Genomic DNA, 17,363 nt, shown 5'->3' on the forward strand with positions numbered 1-17,363 from the left:
CAGTATATAAAAATATTAAATCTATAGCCTACTTATTGGGCCATGTTACTGCTGCCAACATTTACTCAGTTACTCTGACTTGTTGAGTTAACAGTGCCAATGCTTGACCATTTTCGCTGTTAACTACCAACTGCCAACCGGCAAGAGAAAATGTCCCCTTTTACGAATGCCGGCTACTGACAACCTACTAACCTACTGAGGCCGCTCCCGCTATCGCTCGTTATCACATTAGGAAAGGTCCTTCACATAGCATAGCAGTAAGTGCCACTGTAAATGCTACTGTACAGAGAGCCCACTGTACAGGGCAGCATCCCGACGTCGAAGTCGCAGCACACATTTTCAGTACATTTTGAGTTGTTGACGGCGGAGTGCGCGTTCTTCGGCATCCGTTTGGAAATTTCCGTTCCGGAAATGGAAATGTGTGTGTGTGCCATCCGAGTGGCTGAGTTGTAAAAAGCATGAAAAATTACACCCAAATGTAAAGTTGAGTTTTTGGGCAGAAAAAAATACAGAGGTCCTTTGCGTTGCCATACGACAACAAAAATAATGAAGCAGATAAATTATTTTAATGTGATATGATAGCCGACAATTTATTCGCGACGCGCTGATATCGCACAAATTTCCATGGCAATCGTTTTTAGTCGAAATAAATAATGCAAGGAATTAAATTGAAATATCTGCGTGCTAGAATGTTGTGGCGTCGCGTCGCTTAAATGCCATTTTATCACAATCGATGCGTGCGTGCAACTGCTTTAATTAATATTCAACCGAAACGCGTGGTCCCACAATGATTAATGAAATATGTAATCAATTAACTGAAAATGGTTTAAGAATGGTGTCAAACTATTCACGGAATTTACACGCACGTGCACATTAATTAAGCAATGTTTTGCGCGGCAAAGCGGTGTGAAAAGTTTTGAAAAAGAATTTGCAAAACTTTTGTGGTGCACTGATGTGGAAAAAATGTTTGTGTGATCGTGAATTTTATTGAATATAACAAATTAAATAAAACTAACAAAGAATAGCATTATAAAATTATGAGCATACACCTTTTGATGAATGGCGCTTTTAAAATATTGAATACTTGTGTCGAGTAAAGTTTATTAGACTATATTAAATTGCGATAATAACATGAATCGAATGCATAAACACATAAAATAAATTTAACGACAATAAATGCTAGCATAACCTAACAGCTTTGTGCAATTTAGTAGTCCGAGTCTAATATGCTATTAAAATAAATTGCTCGAAAAATGTCAATAAAGAATAAAACGACACTAATAGTTTTTAGTTTAAACTTCATTAGAACATATTTTATCTTGAGAAATCCATTTCGTTAAAAATAAACATTAAAAGAACATTACCAACATTTTTTTTTTTTGAATAAAAATATAAGGTATTTATTACTTATGTAAAATTATGGACTTATTGAATGGAAAAATTCAAATTTTATGTTCTTCTTGGTTTTTTTGGTAGGTTTCGAAATCTCAAAAATATAAATTTTACTCAAGATAAAACGAATGTTTTCTTGCAAATATCTAAAAATTATGAATAATTTTAATAAAACAACACTGAAAACAAGCGTTTATATAAGCCCCATAATTTATATCTTATATAAGTGATTGTAGTGGATTAAAGTTTAAATAACACACCCGCACTAAAAGGATCATCTATGCCAACAAGCTTACGCCTTGTATAATGAACTGTGAAAGATAAATATGTCGGCCCGCGGCGAGTACAAACAAATCTAAGCGACTGCACACGAGTAGATATATAACAAATTACGCGCAAAACGCAAACAATTATGGACAATGCAGCAACAATGTCACAACAAATCTGAAAACACTAAGCGGCTTAAGTGCCATTCATGTTATGTACACACACAGTGTCAATCACGAAAAAAGCCCATCAGAAACATGATTAATCTCAATTTATGACATCAGCATGGGCGGCTAAAAATCAAAACTGCAAAAAATTGGAAGCTCTTCTGCCAGGCGCTAACGATCAAACTAGCAATCAATCAATCAATCAATTTATCAATCAACACTTTACGCTAAAGTTGAGCAGGAGCTCCGAAACTAAGCCATAATTGACATTTATGGCTGAGGGCCCTAAACCCAACTTACCCAAACCAAATTCATGCGTAAATTTCAGTCTGCGATTACGGACAATATGATTTATGCAGCAGCATAATTAGTGTTTCAGCTGATGGGTGCATATATATCATTTGGACAGTCCGTCTGTCATCGTGGTCCTTATCCCACTGCCCTAATCACTTTTCGTATAATACGTAACTTAATAAAATAATAATATTCCCCGAAATTATGCTTTTGCTAATTAGTTGCATAAATCAGACCATAAACCGGATGGACATCCTCTGTTCCCATTTGCTTGCTGCCCATGCAGTCCTGCTAATTGATTTGGGTTGTAGACACGATTTTTGCATTTATCCGACTAATTAAATGGCACTACACGATCCAAGTTTATTCCGCAACAAACGCCTCCAAAGGGAGAGGTGCCCGAATCTCGGTTATTTCACACCTCAGTTTTCACCTGGCTTTCACTTGAACATTCACTTCCGCTCCACTGGCTACAAGTGAAATGTCTGCCGCTCTTAATTTATCATCTGGGGTTCATTTGCCGTAAGTGAGTCTGCGGTGTCATTATTTTTTGTGGCTTTTTGGGTCGTGGCTGAGCTTTACATGCCATCACATAAAAAGCGATGCGTGGCATTATGATTAGGATACGTGTGTCATTGGCATTGTCTGCTTCTGCTTCTGCTCCATAATGGAGAAGGGAGTATGGAGATGGGAGTCGAGCTCAGAAAATGTTAAGCCAGGTTAAGAAAGCAATTGTGCGGCCCGGATAACTTGTCCGCATCGTGCGCAAATTTCGTCCTCAGCGAAATCATACGGTAATCCAAAGCCAACAGCCATAAATCCCCCTGATTGCCTTCAATCTTAATGGAGGTCCTTGAATTCATACGCTCGAAATGCCTCACTTGCTGAGCTATTCAACAATTTGAAGATAAAGATAAATAGTTGGGCCTTATATTGATGATAAACACTAAACCCTCAAATAAAATACAAGACTTTGGTATATGTGGTCTTTGTAAAATGATATAATTTAATTATTTAAGGCTTAGCAAAGATTAACAATTTTTAATATTTACCCAAAATAATTGTTTCTTAGTTATCCTTTCTATATCTTAAGGAGTCACATTTATTACATATATTAAACTCATTTCATTTAGAAAGGACTTAAGTTAATATGTATTGCCAATTGGCATTGCTTTTAGGTAGTCACTTATTCCGCCCTCGCAGTTTATATCCCAGGAAGAAGCCCAAAAGAGCGGCAATAAAATAAAATTATTATATGTGTTGGGCGACAGATAAAATAGTTGCGACTCTCACCGCTGCGCCAGAAAATGGCCATATTTTCTGGGAATGGGAATGGGGATGCGCCATCGCGCTATTTCAGAAGCCAAAAGCCGCGGGTCTGTTCTGCGATTCCGCGAAATGTCTTTCGATATGTGGGTGCTATTGGCTGTGAGGAGAGGCAGCCATGTGAGCAATTTGCTAGCGCCCGAAACTGAGGCCCAGGGCATCCAAAAGGAAGCAGATTTGGGGGAAATCGAATCAGGGGCCCGCAGCTCACAGCCAGATAAGCAGCTGTGATTTATTGCATCTAATTGCTCACGAGCAGATCCGCGAACGTGCCCCAATAACATTTGGGGCTTCACACCTCAGCAGATTCATGGCGGATGCCCAAATGCCCAAATGCCCCAAAATGGCAGCGGAATCCAATGCCATACATTTTGTGGTCGGCGGTTCCTGCCAGCCGCCAATCAATTTAAACTGAAGTGTCCACGCTCCATTAAAACCCATTTCAACGGGCATTCTGGCACAAATCAAAAGCTTTGCTGCTTGTCACATTTCAAAAGCTGAAAAAACAAGACCGTACAGCAAAACAATAACTATAAATTATTTGTGGTATTCCAAAAAGCAACTTTTATTTAACTTAATTTTATTACCCTCTGTAATAAGCAATCATAAATACTTAGCTTTAGTAAAGCTAATTGGACATTAAGTAAAACATAATAGTTTTACTTTTAAAATATTCTGTTTTCTACTTAAGAATGCATTAAGCTCTTTGTTAAACGACTAAACTTGATGCTATTTTTCAGTAAAGTTGATCGAAGCACTAAGAGCTCTATTTCTAATAGAAACAAAGTAAATGAAAAGTTAAAAGCATTGAACTAAGCGGATTCGCAAAGTAACAGACCAAAGCAAAATGTTCATGCAAATTTAAACGGCGAAAAAATAAATATAAATAAGTAAGGCAAAATTTGAGAAGCAACCTCTCAAAAATATCTATTCCTTATTGCAACCATCAAGGGACTTAAGAAGCGAGACAAGAAAGCCATCGATGGCGGTTGAAAGAAAAGAGGAATATTGTTCCAAACATGAAAATTGCAAGCACGAAAAAGAGCTGCAGCTTTTCTTTTCTGCCCTTATTCAACAACAATGGGTGCAGAACTCCAAGGATTTTTCATTAAATTGTTATTAGACACACATGTTGTGAAATTTTTCCATCCACTTGGAAGCGAGGTAATTTATTCAGAAATGTTTGAGCAGCGCAAGTAAACGAGCGACGACTACATGACAACAACAATTTAATGAAATTCACGGTGGCAGCGGTAAGAACAGCCTAATTAAATAACCACGCCCACTTCAAACGCACTTCGAGCGTTACCTTCGCCGTGCCACTGCGGGTATTTCCACCCACTGAGCTGTCAGGCAATGGATAACTTTATAACTCGAGCTAACTTATTTTTTGCCACGCGAACGCTTTGCTTTGGCTTCGAGCACCTGACCAAAAAAGCCCTAAGCCCACTTGAATTTTAAACTTTAAAGTGAGTATCGGAAAAAGTCCAAGAGCCCGTTTTTTTTTTACCAAAAAATAGCATTTATTTTCATCTTAAAAATAATTTAAGATTATTAATAAGTATAATTATCATAAAAATGTGTATTTCAAACAGTAATTGAAATACTTTTTACTCTTGCACTCGGAAAAATAATTATGACTATTTATCCATTAAATATAACAGTACCCATAACTTACAACTTATTCTGTTTTTAAATTTATAAAAGAATTTTGGACGAAAAAATTAAGATAATCTTAATGCTTGTTAAAGGTAAAAAAAAATTTTAAGCGCAACTGAGTAGGATAATTTGAATACGGAAACCTTAACTTCACCAACTTTTTAACAAAGCCGTTTTTCTGCCAATTATTTATTTCCAGTCTATTGTAAAGTACATCTTTTACGTCTAATGGAAACTCAAGGTAACTAACGAGCCAGAGTTAAAACAAAAAAGATTTGGCCGATTTTTAATGCTGAAATTTAAACTACTTATATTTCTGATTTTTGTAGTAGACTTTAATATTTTAAAAGTTTGTTAACTTCCCGTTGTTGTAGAAACTTTGCAACTGAGCTTAACTCGAACATCTATGGCAAATATCACAGTGAGAAAAAATAAGAAAAAGAAGGCAATTGAAAGTTTTTTGGTGTAACGCAAAAATTGCTTACTTTGTTTTCCGGTGAACCCAAAAATAAAGTTGTTAAAATAAAATTTAATTTGGACCTTTTTCCCGTTGTCGTCATGCAACACAAAAATAAAACTGAAAATGGATAGAGCGAAGTGGGTCAATAAAATGCAAGTGATGCATAAATTTGCAACAGAAACTGGAACTCGCAACAGTGGCTGGGATGTGAAAACTGGGAATTGTGCTGTGCCCCAGAGGAGAGCGGGCAGCATTAAAATAAATAAAAATTAATTGGTATGTTACCAGCCGGAGGTGGTCGTGGCAAGGTATTCGGAATCCACCTGGAGTCCACACAGCTGGACAGCTGAGTCAACTGCCCTCAAAAGTGGGCTATGCATATGCACAAGGGGCGTGGCAAGCAGACACAGAGAGCGCAAGGGAAAACAACTTTTTCCACCACTTCAGTTCAAGAGTATTAACACGGCAAACAAAGAAAATGTTGCAAGAAAATGAACCTTACACTTCAAATGGGCAACATCTTCTATGGAGTTTTCCCTTTCGACAACAATCCTAAAGACCACACAGAAGAGCAAATAAAACGTGACGGGCTTTGTTATGTTTCATAAGAAAAACAAAACGTGACGAGATTTTCCCGAATTTCATAGGCCGCATGTTAATTGAGTTAAGGGCATTAAGGAATACCTTTGTTAAGAACATGGGGTGATACACTAAATGTATCAGAGATTAGGCATCTGATTATGGGCATAAGAAACCCTTTGCTATTTCCCTGAAAGTTATGAATAAATTGATAATTTAATTTCGTGTAACAATCACTGAAATTATGAATTTTAAATGCAAACGAAAAAGTCACGTTTAATAAAATACAAATTATGAATTTTTGCCCAAAACTTCTGGTACCAGAGCAAGCCTTTTAAACTTTGTCTAACTTCTTACCAATAATCTTGTGTACTTATATCAGCCTTCTTCGCAAATTCTCTGTTGCGCAAACTTTAAGCTACCTTTAAACCTGGTAAAAATGAAATTTTCAAACTTATGACTTGGCCAACTTTTCTACAAAACACAAGAAAAACCTAAGGGCAATTCGGAACTGTGCACAGAACTCGTTCATCAAATCATTTTATGGTAACTACGGACCAGATTCCGTTGGTCTAGGTAGGAGAGGAACTGAAATGCATCCCCGGGAAATATCAAAAGTAGCTGGGATAAAATGCAAGGCAGTTGCAGGTTCTATTTTCCTGTGAAAATGGGAATGGGAAAAGCGGGAAAGGAAAAGCTGGGGAAATGGGTCACACGGCTGAGTGCATTTTTGGCGCGTCAAAGATGTCGATGTGCAGCAAGCAGCTGGTGGGGAGTTTTCCACCGACTTGACAGCTGGCAAAGGAAAAGGCATTGGGGAAAATTGTGTACTGTTTGGGCGTGTCTGCCTATGAAATATGCTAATGATCAACTTGAGACATGTTCAAATTATTGTCACTGCTGCGGATTCAACTTGTTTGGCCTCTCTGCTTCTCCCTTTAAAACTGCAAAGTTTATTATTTTTGTTTAAGGGAAAGAAAAACTCTGGCGGGAAAACCGGAAGAGGCCCCAGTTGCTAATTAAGTCAGTCGGTGCTACTTTATTACTGGCGTCATATTTTTCCAGTCCGCCATTTCTTCTTGAATTCATTTTTTTTTTTTTTTTTGTTTTCGTTTTTATTGTTGTTGACTGTTGCCGCTGGCAACGTTTTGGCACTTTTGTCTGGCTGCTCAAATTGCTGGCAAATTAATTCTTATAAATTTAATTAGTTCTGCATGTTGGCCATATTACCCTCAAGCCATTTGATAAATTCTCGGTAAGTTGAGCGGAACTTTTGTATTTAAAGAGATGAGTGTGTGAGGCTCGGGAATATATTAAAAAATGTTCAATAAATATTTACCAGCTGAGAATCTCGCAGGGCATGAAAGACTCCTTGCAGATTATTAATGTTCCCTAATCCGCCAAAAAACATAATTGGACAAACAACTATGTCATCTCTTCCTTGCTTTATTTTGCTTAAGCCGATTTAATTGTGATTCTTTTTTTGCACTGCCACTTTTGTTGTTCAAGAGCAAACTAAGGCGCAAAAGCGGAAAGGACCTTTCCCACACACTTTCCTGACCTCCTGAGGATAATCCAGGAAAATGAACGGAGACAAAAAATGCCACAGGAACAGCAAAGATAGTGTACTGTTAAAAAATGAATTTTAAAACGTAAAAAGAGCTTTATTAAATATAAAATTATATCTGTAGATACTACACAAATAAATAATATAAAAAATATGACGTACATTTATAAATATTTTGTTTAAGAAATACAACATTTTTTAATATGAAATCTGTTTATGAAAAAAAATCAAATCTTGAAATTTAAAACATTTCGTAAAATTTAATATAAAGTAAATTTTTGAGGCCTGAAAAATTGTACGAATAAATTAAAAGAGCATTAAGAAGATTGATTTGAAAATCACAAAACTGTTTTTAAGCTAAGACATCAATTCCACAAAATAAAAATACGAGATTTCAATAATTAAATGTTTAAATCATTAAATATGAGTGTACTTTTACACAAGGAGCGAGTTTTCCCCGCTTTCCTCCATTTTTCCGCCGTCAACTGTGAGCAGGGAATGTGTGATTGTAGCAAATGCAAGGACGAGCGCACAGGAGCCTGCATTAGTTCCCCGCACGGTTCAGTGCTTCAAACTTAATCCTTGCTCTGTTGGCGCCTCCTTTTTCCCGTGGCTCCGCTTTTCCCTCTTTTCCCTCTTTTCCCGCTTATGCATCGCCGATTCCCCATTGCCCAACTGTATGTGTGAATCGTTAGTGTGTATAATTTTAAAGTTGGATTAAGCAAAGCGGACGGTGGCAAGCAGGAGCAACAAGGATGCGCCCAGAAAGGAATGTGCTGGAAAAATCAGGTCAACTGTATGTGTCACTTTTACAGCTTATTATGGCAAACGAAATGGCCCCGCCCTCCGCCAGCCCGCCCCTTTTTCTGAGCACTATCTGTTTGTCACCCTGCAGTCTTTTATGGAGCTACATTATCGCATAATGTAATCATTGGCCCAAATGATGGCATGTCCTCAAGACAAATTCTTTGTTATATTAGCCTTGGCAAGCCGCGCTGAAAGCACGTCCTTGTAGTTCGTCCATAAAACGGGCAAGACGGAAAGCGAGAGATCGGGTCCAATAAAATAATAAAAGCGAGTTTAGTTAAAGGCAACGCAAATAACAACACCTCAGCGGCAACAGCTTGTATCTCTGGGCTATAAAATGGCCATTAATTGGCTTTTCACAACGCAAAAGACACCGAAAGAGAGTGGAAAATGGAGTGGAAAATAAATACTGAAAGGGCTGCACTAAGTCAGCTATCTTTAATCCACTCCAGCTGCAGTTTAATTAATTTCCATCGATTTGAGGGTATCCAATCAACTTTTGCTCACTACAACTGAACAATGCGAAATCTTTCGTAGCTCAGATGGCTGTGCATTTTCCACCTGCGAAATGCAGCAGGAAAATTGCCAGTGAAACTAATGAGGTTCCGCTAAAGTTTAAGTGATTTGCGGTCAGCTCTGGATGCTTCACTTTTGCCACTGACTCATTGCTGAGACCCACTTTTCCCCCTCAAGAGTCCAATAATGCAGTTTTATGAGTTCTCAGTTTTTTATTTATTCACATACTTTTGACAATCTTCTTTTCTCTGCTCGAGTATTATTTGTGTATTTCTGTCTGGCAAGCAAAATTTGCATATTTATGGGACAGTTTTGCAAAGCGAAATAAATCTGCGGGCCATAATGCAAAATAAGGTCCGGTCGTAAAAAGGCCCTTTTTTCGGAACAAAGTGAGAGCCAAGTATCTTATTGATCTATCTCGGGAAATATATTAACAACAAATTTGTTTACATTGCGATGGCAATTTGGTGTTCCAAGCAAGATTACACCCGAAAAGTGGAGCCAAGATATTTATTGTGTTTTTCTTGTTGAGCATGAAATCACAATCCTTTTGTGGCCCTGGCAACTTTTTAATGATCCAAATGCTCGATTGCTTGGGTAACAAACAGCAATTTGTCAGGGCAATATAATGCGAAACTTTGGCTCCACAATAATTGATTTACTTTGCCTCCGTGTCGTCAATCAATTGACGTTGCCAGCACTCATACGCCATGTGGTACCGAGCGACTTCAAGCGCTGATATAACGAGCAAACAACAGCAAACTCGCACTGGCATCGGCAATACATGCTCCGCTGCTGATAACGGGATAGCTGTGTGTGTGTGAGTTTTTGAGTGTGTTTGTGAACGCATTAGGGGCGTGGTCGGGCGCCTTGATTGATGTCACTTAAGCTGTCGGTCCAACTCGCGATGCCATCGATGATGGAAGTCCCGAACTCCCAAACATTACTCTAGAGGACCCGAGGAGTGCGATCTGGGAACTGAGTGATGGGCTTGGAATTGAAGACATAGAAAGGGCATTATCCCAAGTTGGAGGGGTTCCAAGTACACTTTTTATAAATTCAAATCACTGAGGCCAATTATTTTAATTAAATAATATGGGGAAAATGACTTTAGCAGCAGTTTTATGATTTTAAAATATTTATATTAATAAATCAAATTAAAAATTTAACTTTTTACCCGTTAAAGAATTAATTTAAATCCAAATAATATAAAAATGGAAAACAAATTATAATTTGATTCAAAATTAATCTTTTTTGAAATTTTAAATATACAACAGCAAACTAATATTTTAGGTCGAAGTTTTAAAGCACTATTAAAGATCTTTGAAAAAGTCGAAACATTTATTTATCATTTTATTTCTTATACGCGAGCTATTTTCCCAATTCAATTTGAGTGAATCACTCTTTTTTGATAGCAATTTTCCGTCTCACTTGCTACCCCGCACTCTACATCCTTAAGTAGAAAATAATAATTCCACATGAGACCGGCACAATTGCGCCATTTAGATGAGTTCCACAGAAGCCGTTCGTGTGAGAGGGTATACAAAAGTTTTTGCTCAGCACGTGACATAGGGCTGGGAATGAGGAAAATAGGGGCGTGGCCGGTTCGCCTTTAGCTTTTCGCCCTTTTTGCGATGGCGGCAGCCGCAAAATGGCAGCCAGAAATAATGACGCTTATGTTTATGAAATTTATGCGTGACACCCACTTGAATGCGAAAGCGAGAATGAGTTTGTCTTTTGGTGCGAGCAGAAGCGAGTGTCTTTGACGCTTATCAACGGGCCGCCAAGGAGCATGAACTCCCCCTAATTTTGCGCCTTTGTCATTTTTAATCTTAATAAAAGAAAGTTTTTGCACCAAAGTGCCGGGCGAGGCGTTTTTATTGGGCCACTAACAAAAGTCGTGAGAACAAAATGTTTATGTCACATGACAAAATGACAGGGCAGCGCAGTAAGGGGCGCGTCATTATTATCAATGCATGTTGACGAGGATGGGCGGATGGGCAAACTTTGCGCAAAACTTTCGCATGAAATAAAATCAAAATACCATAAACACTTGAGCCGGGGGCGTGTGTCTGGTATGGCCAGATATATTTATATATTTTTATGCCCGACGACGACAAATGCCATTAGATAAATAATACCAAATAGAATTGCCCAAAGAAAAAACTTTTCCCGGTCGTTTTGAGTTTTTTCCACTGGCCCGGGCAAGGCAAAATAAATAGAGCCAATAAATGGCTAGAAAATTGATGAGGTTTTCTATTTTCCATTGAAACTTTCCCAACACATTGGCCTTGAAAGTTGCGCACAAGTGAAAAGTTTAAAAACATTTGATATGCTGCACATAAAATCAATTATATTCTTCATCAAGTTTACTTTCGATCTGCTGAAAGCCGTTTCCAATATTTCAAAGCGTTATTGCCATGCTTTTTAATCCTAGTTTGAATTAGTCCATGTATATGCATAAATTGCATTGCCTCCGTCACTCTAATCCTGTCGAAAAATGCAATACTTTTTCAGGCATTCCACTGAACTTTAGCGCTATGACACCACAAAACGTGTGTATGTGGGGAATATGAAAAGAAAACAAATATATAAAAACTGCAATTTTTATTGACTGTCGCAAAAAAGCGGGCAAATCAAATAAACATTCCGCATAAAATAAATTCGGGGCATATCAAACAGCGAACCAGCCGAAAACTGAGTCTGAGCAAATACAATACAATTTTCATGTGCAAAGGGGAATGGGGATGTTTACCGAGGAGTGGCAGCGATTGCAGTGCAGATGGAAAAAGCAAATGCTGGAAATCAAATAAATCAAATGCTCGTTAATAAATCATTTGAATTTATTTTCATTTGGCCAAAAACGAAATGTTGACAAAATAAAAGCACAATAAATACTCGACGCCCAGAAACACGTTCCATTCACCCGGCCCAGCCAAGTAGTATATTTATTTATAAATATATATGCTATGTACCGGACGAGAGCAACAACAGTCCTGCTGACTGACATCGGGCAGTCGACAGTCGGAGGAAAGTGGCGAAAATAAGGGCATTGAGATCTCGTGAGCCCGTCACGAGCCAACGAAAGCTAAAATGTTATTTTCTCACTTCCAGCTTTGCAGCTGCTCCTCTTCTCAACTCAGCTTTCTCTAGTGTCCCTACTCCGCTTCCGTTTGTGTGACTTCCACTTGCGGTTAGTTATTTTGTCCTCAGCATCCCCCCATCGAAACAATTGTGCCCTTGCCGCACTGAAATACATCTACTTTTATAGCATTTCATTTTATTAGTCACCGACTGTCGATTGTTGTGTATCCATGACAAACATGACACGTCTGCCGCAGTGTAGTATCTTCATAATAGGACGATTATGGCTCACTAAGCCCACCTACAGATGTAAAATGTATTTCTGCTTGAACGAGTAAAAATGGAATTAAATGTCTTGGAGCGCCTTTATGAATTGATAGCAGATCTGGCCAAAGGCAGCATTATAACAATTACGATTGACAAATACTAAAAATAAATGCCCTTTCGAGATCTCAGCTTTAAAAATATCATAGCACATTTAATATTAATATACAATATAGTTTTAAATAATATTTATGATATGATAGATCCAAAGTCCCATATCTCTCTTCCCAAAAAAGATTTCATTCGACTTTGCACAAAAGTTTTGGACAAATTAACAAGGCAAGCCCTCAGCTCGGTTGCAATTTGCAGCTTTCATCAGTATGCTCTGACGAAGGTGGTGCTGGGAAATCCTTTAAGCCCCAGAATTGCTTATGCCAAATGCCCGGTGGAGAACAATTTGAACAAGAGTTTCTGCTTCCTGCTTCCTGCTCCCTGTGGTCGGATGTCTTCGGCTGCAGCTCTACATTTTAAGTGAATGTTGAGGAGGGCGGAACTTACTGGAAAAGTTTGCCACCAAAAACAAAGAAAGCGAGCTGTAATTAATTACATTTTATTTTAGTTCTCGCTGGCCGGGAGACGATTGATTATTTCATGGGCGCATATTTGGTGCTTCATTTGTTTACCAGCTAGTCAAAAACTTGAGCCAAAGTTCCACTACTTTCCACTTTGGTAGTCCGATGCTCAAAAGTCCTTACTCCTCGTCCCATCCATCCAACTATGTCTTCGCTAATTGAGTTGTTAGGCGCATTTGATGCATCTTGTGTAGCTGTGTTGCTGCTAGGATGCAATTTTGCTGGGGATTTGTGGGCGGCGCGCGTGCAAACACTTGGCGGGCTGAACGTCGAGTGGATGGCAGCTTGTCTGCAACAGGCAATCTGCTGGGTTTTTCCGGAAATGCTGGTTATAATTGTTTGCCCACCGCCCAGCCACTTTTCCATCGCCAAGCGACCGCCTTTATTCACTTTGTTGTTCTGCAACTGTGAACAGCATCAACAACAATAAGGACAAACATGTGTTGCCTGCTTGTTTTGGCTTCTCTGTTTTTACAACTTCAAGTTTTCATGTTTTTCCATATAAATATTTTTTTTTTATTTTTGCCTCCTCTTTTATAGCTTTTTATTTTTTATTATTCTGCTTGCCTGTTGATTTTTTTTTTAGTTTGGTTCGCCAGATGTTGGCTTTGGCGTTGGCTATGTGGGTCACTCACTTTTTGCGTTGTTAACTCATTTGAATTGCACGTCAACAATTGTGAAAACAAAGCGAAAACTTTTACCATTTGTTCGGGCAACAACAAACAGCATTCGACAGCGACTACAACAACAAGAACAACAACAAGAGAAATAAAAAAAAAAAAAAAAAGACTAGGACTCCAGAATGCAAAAGCGCTTTGGGACTTGAGCTTTATCTGTTAATTCATTAGATTATCCCCAAGAGCAACGGAGATATATTTAATTTTATGGGAAAGTTTACAAATGCGACAGGAAAGTGCGCTTTGGGGTTGCTTTAAACTATTCTCAACTTGTTTTGACCAGCACTTCTTTGTAAAGCATCTTGGTTCAACAAGTTTTGGAATCTGTTTTTAATTTAACAATATGGAAAGGCTGCTAAGTACATAATTAAAAGAAATCAGAAACAGACTTCATAACAAATATATACCCTTTTTTTTTAAAAAATTTTAATTTATGTATAAAAATATACATTTAATCAACCGAAATTAATACAAATAATATTCGTTTACTTTACTATGTATTTCCTTATCTTCTTTTTTGTATATTTACTTTTATTTGTTTTAAGTTTGTAATTATTGACATTTATTAAAGCCCAATATTATCTTTTTCAAAATAATTACTTTATTAAACTTAAGTTGCTAGCAATTTTGACCAACATGGCAGGTGGTCGACAAGTTGTGGCAGGATCTTTTCATAAATAAACGAGTTGATTTCCTGTGGCCCTCATAAACCTGTCATTCCAGTTCCATTTGGTAGCTAACACATTTCCTTGGTTCCTTCTGTCAGTTTCTTGCAAGTGAACCCGGCTAATTTACTTGGCTGGTTTCCTCCACCGCCTTTTTGCGGGGGCTTGTGGGATCGGGCAAGTTTATATTCATTAAACTTCCGCCACATTTTGCGCTTTATATTTTGGCGCTTTCAAATGTCGGCCCGGGACACTCGACTGAAGAATTCCCACTCCCATTCCCCCCTCCATTATCCTGCTGCGGTTAGTTTTGACCGGAAAGTTTATGCTTTTGTATTTCCGCCGGGGCTGGGCAACAGTTTTACCCACTTCCTTTCCGCCTTTTTTCTCCTTTGGTCGACTTCATCTTAAGCCGGAAAAGTGCAATTTCAAAATTTGTGCTGCATTGAGGCTTTCTTTTCTTCGGTCCGCCTCAAAGTAAAGTTAAGAAATGAGCATGTTTAACTTTTTGGCAGGCAAAAGAACGAGAGACAGCCGCCCGAAAACAAGAAAAAATTCATGTTTGCCGACTGAAGTTTTTCTCTTCCCGTTTCGATGCAAGGCAGCAGCTGCCGTTTGAGCAGGGGCTTGCATAAATTTGCATAAATTGCGAAAACGAGGGATTATAGAACTGGCAAAATGACTTAAAGCCGCCGAGCCTGACGCTAATTCCACTGACCTCAATTCGCGTTTCTTTGCCCCCCTTGGGCACAGCTGAGAAAATCGTTTTGAAAAAAAAAATATAGAGCTTTCAAGAGGCTTTCAAACATTTTAAGAAACGTTTTTAATTTGTTTATTCCAAAATAAAAGGAACTAGCTCACATCGCAATTCTAAGTTTTCGAGAAATTTTAAAATGTGAATTTTGAAAAAAAACTTAAAATTTTTTGAACATTATTTAAAAACTTTATTTTAATTTAAATATGTTTATGTGATAAGCAGAGTGTTGCGAACTAGATTAACCGACTGTCTTCAATATTAGCACATGAAAATTCACTGTAATAATGAGTAACCAAACTTTTTTCCAGTGATCCCTCAATTTTTATTCATATTTGAGCATGCCAGTTGGCTGGCAATTGATTTGGCCAGCTTGTGCCGGCTTACGGGTTTATGACAAAACCACCAATAACCCATCAAAGTCCAAACAGGCCATTTGTATGCGGTACTCAGCGCCAGGCGAAGCAATTGAGTCACTAATTACTTTCCCTTGGCTTTAATCGTTTCGGCAACGCAAAAGAGCGCGCTTCTCCGCCAGCCAACTGTCCATTAAAAGTCTCATCCCAAGTGGTCCAAATTGTTAAAGTACATTTGGAGGGGGCGGGTTGCGGGATGTGGAAGAAGAAGTGCCTCGCATTACCCCTTGTAGCATAAACAATTAAATATTTAGGAGCCTTGTCCACGCCTCCGGATAAAGGTCAAGGCTGTGGCCACGACTAAAAAGCTCCTTGGGCGAATTCGGCCAGCTTTAGCTGCGTTAATTGGCCCGCCTTGTACGGCCCTTTATTTGGTCTTGGCCCAAGTTAGCTAATGGCCAACTGTTTGGGCAGCGTTTGAGAATTTCCAAGGCAAGTTTGGCAATTCTAATTGTTAAGATTTGGGCGCTACCTTGCCTGGAGCTCATCCGAAACTAGGACAGAGCCTTGGCAACAGCCTAGGTTTCTAAATAATAAATCCGTGCAAGTGTGGCAGCACTAAACGTAATGAGAAATTTCCTTTGTGGGGATTTTACAGTAAGTAAGAGCTTGCTGTACTATTAGTTAAAAACTTCAAGTGGTTAAAAACATAATTATATTGATAACTGTTGTGTGCTTAAGAAATATTTTCTATGGTTCCAACCAAAGATTTATTTTATAATAACTTTCTTAAGAGTCAACTTTACAATCTGTCAATCATTCATTTCCCAATTTTACAAACTCTCAAAACCCAAAATAATGCTATCAAGACCATAACTATTATTTAGATAACTCAATTACTAACTCATTCAACCTTGTCAATCACTTAAAGTTAATTTCATATTTTTGGTAAACAAAACTTTATCTTCACTAAACCCCATTAAGTACCCACAAAAACGACCGAAATTGCTGGAAAAGCTTGCTTGGAGTTTTCGACAATGTCAAAAGCGTTTAATAGCAACGGCTTATGATGGTGAAATTTTGTGTGGGTGCGAGACATTGTTGCTGACATAAATAAACGAACAATTTTAATTATCCTGCCAAGGACAATATTAAAACAATTTTAATTACCAACGAAAATGCTTCGAAAGCTGCGCTTACAAAAAAAAAAACTCGAAAGGATAAACTAAAACTCGTTCAAGGCCGCAAACTGAAAGTTCAATTTGTGTAAAATATTTTGTGTGGCTTTTCCAGTGCTGAGTGCCAAATGATAGCTTGACTTGTGTACGCGAAAATATTAATGCCAACTACTATGAAAAACGCGCAGTGTTTTGATTTATGTAAACGCCATAAAAGTGCACAGCGCAAACTGCAAAAATACCTCAAAGGCAACAGAGAAAGCACCGACCACAGCAACTCATTAAAACTAGTGCAAATCAACAAAGGGGCTGGCAAACCGAAAAGCTGAAGGATCTGCCAGCTGGAACAGCTAAACTTATCATTTTAATCACTCGCGCAGTGGGAAAATTGCGAAAAGGTGTCGCGCGGTGGAACACCTGGCAGAAAATCGACGCAAATTAATTGCTCAACGTTTTGCGACTTCCAGCCGTTGAAATAGCTGCAAACTACCATTGAAACTCGCCGCTTCGCCTTGCCTCCGCCTGCGTAGTTATGGTCGATCCGTTAAAAATCTTTTGGGTTCTGACAAATAGCACCTATTTGGGTAAGTGTGATCGGCCATTTGTATATCCTGTACACTGTGTGTAGCTACTTATAGTGTGAGTGCATATGATTATTTACTCGTGCGTCCCACCATCGTTATGCTTATGTAAATGGTCATGTGAAAATTTCATGAAGT

The 17,363-nt window shown here is 38.3% G+C and overlaps 1 protein-coding gene across 3 annotated transcripts in view; it reads left to right on the top strand.

Moving 5' to 3' along the window:
• LOC108149369 (putative neural-cadherin 2) overlaps positions 1 to 17,363 on the top strand; it is a 118,719-nt gene that overhangs the window by 64,768 nt on the left and 36,588 nt on the right. The window contains exons 1-2 of one of the 3 annotated variants that reach the window (XM_017276872.2): positions 204 to 478; positions 16,760 to 17,228. The exons of 1 other annotated variant lie outside the window; for it this stretch is intronic. In XM_017276872.2, coding sequence (XP_017132361.1) covers positions 17,177 to 17,228 — 52 coding nt within the window. In that variant the 5' untranslated portion in view covers positions 204 to 478; positions 16,760 to 17,176. Of the gene's footprint in view, positions 1 to 203; positions 479 to 15,785; positions 17,229 to 17,363 lie in introns of those variants that run through there. One more of the 3 variants, XM_017276873.2, reaches the window with a different exon arrangement.

The sequence above is a fragment of the Drosophila elegans genome, unplaced genomic scaffold (assembly GCF_018152505.1).
Source record: "Drosophila elegans isolate 14027-0461.03 unplaced genomic scaffold, ASM1815250v1 contig_814, whole genome shotgun sequence".
Lineage (NCBI taxonomy): Eukaryota > Metazoa > Arthropoda > Insecta > Diptera > Drosophilidae > Drosophila > Drosophila elegans.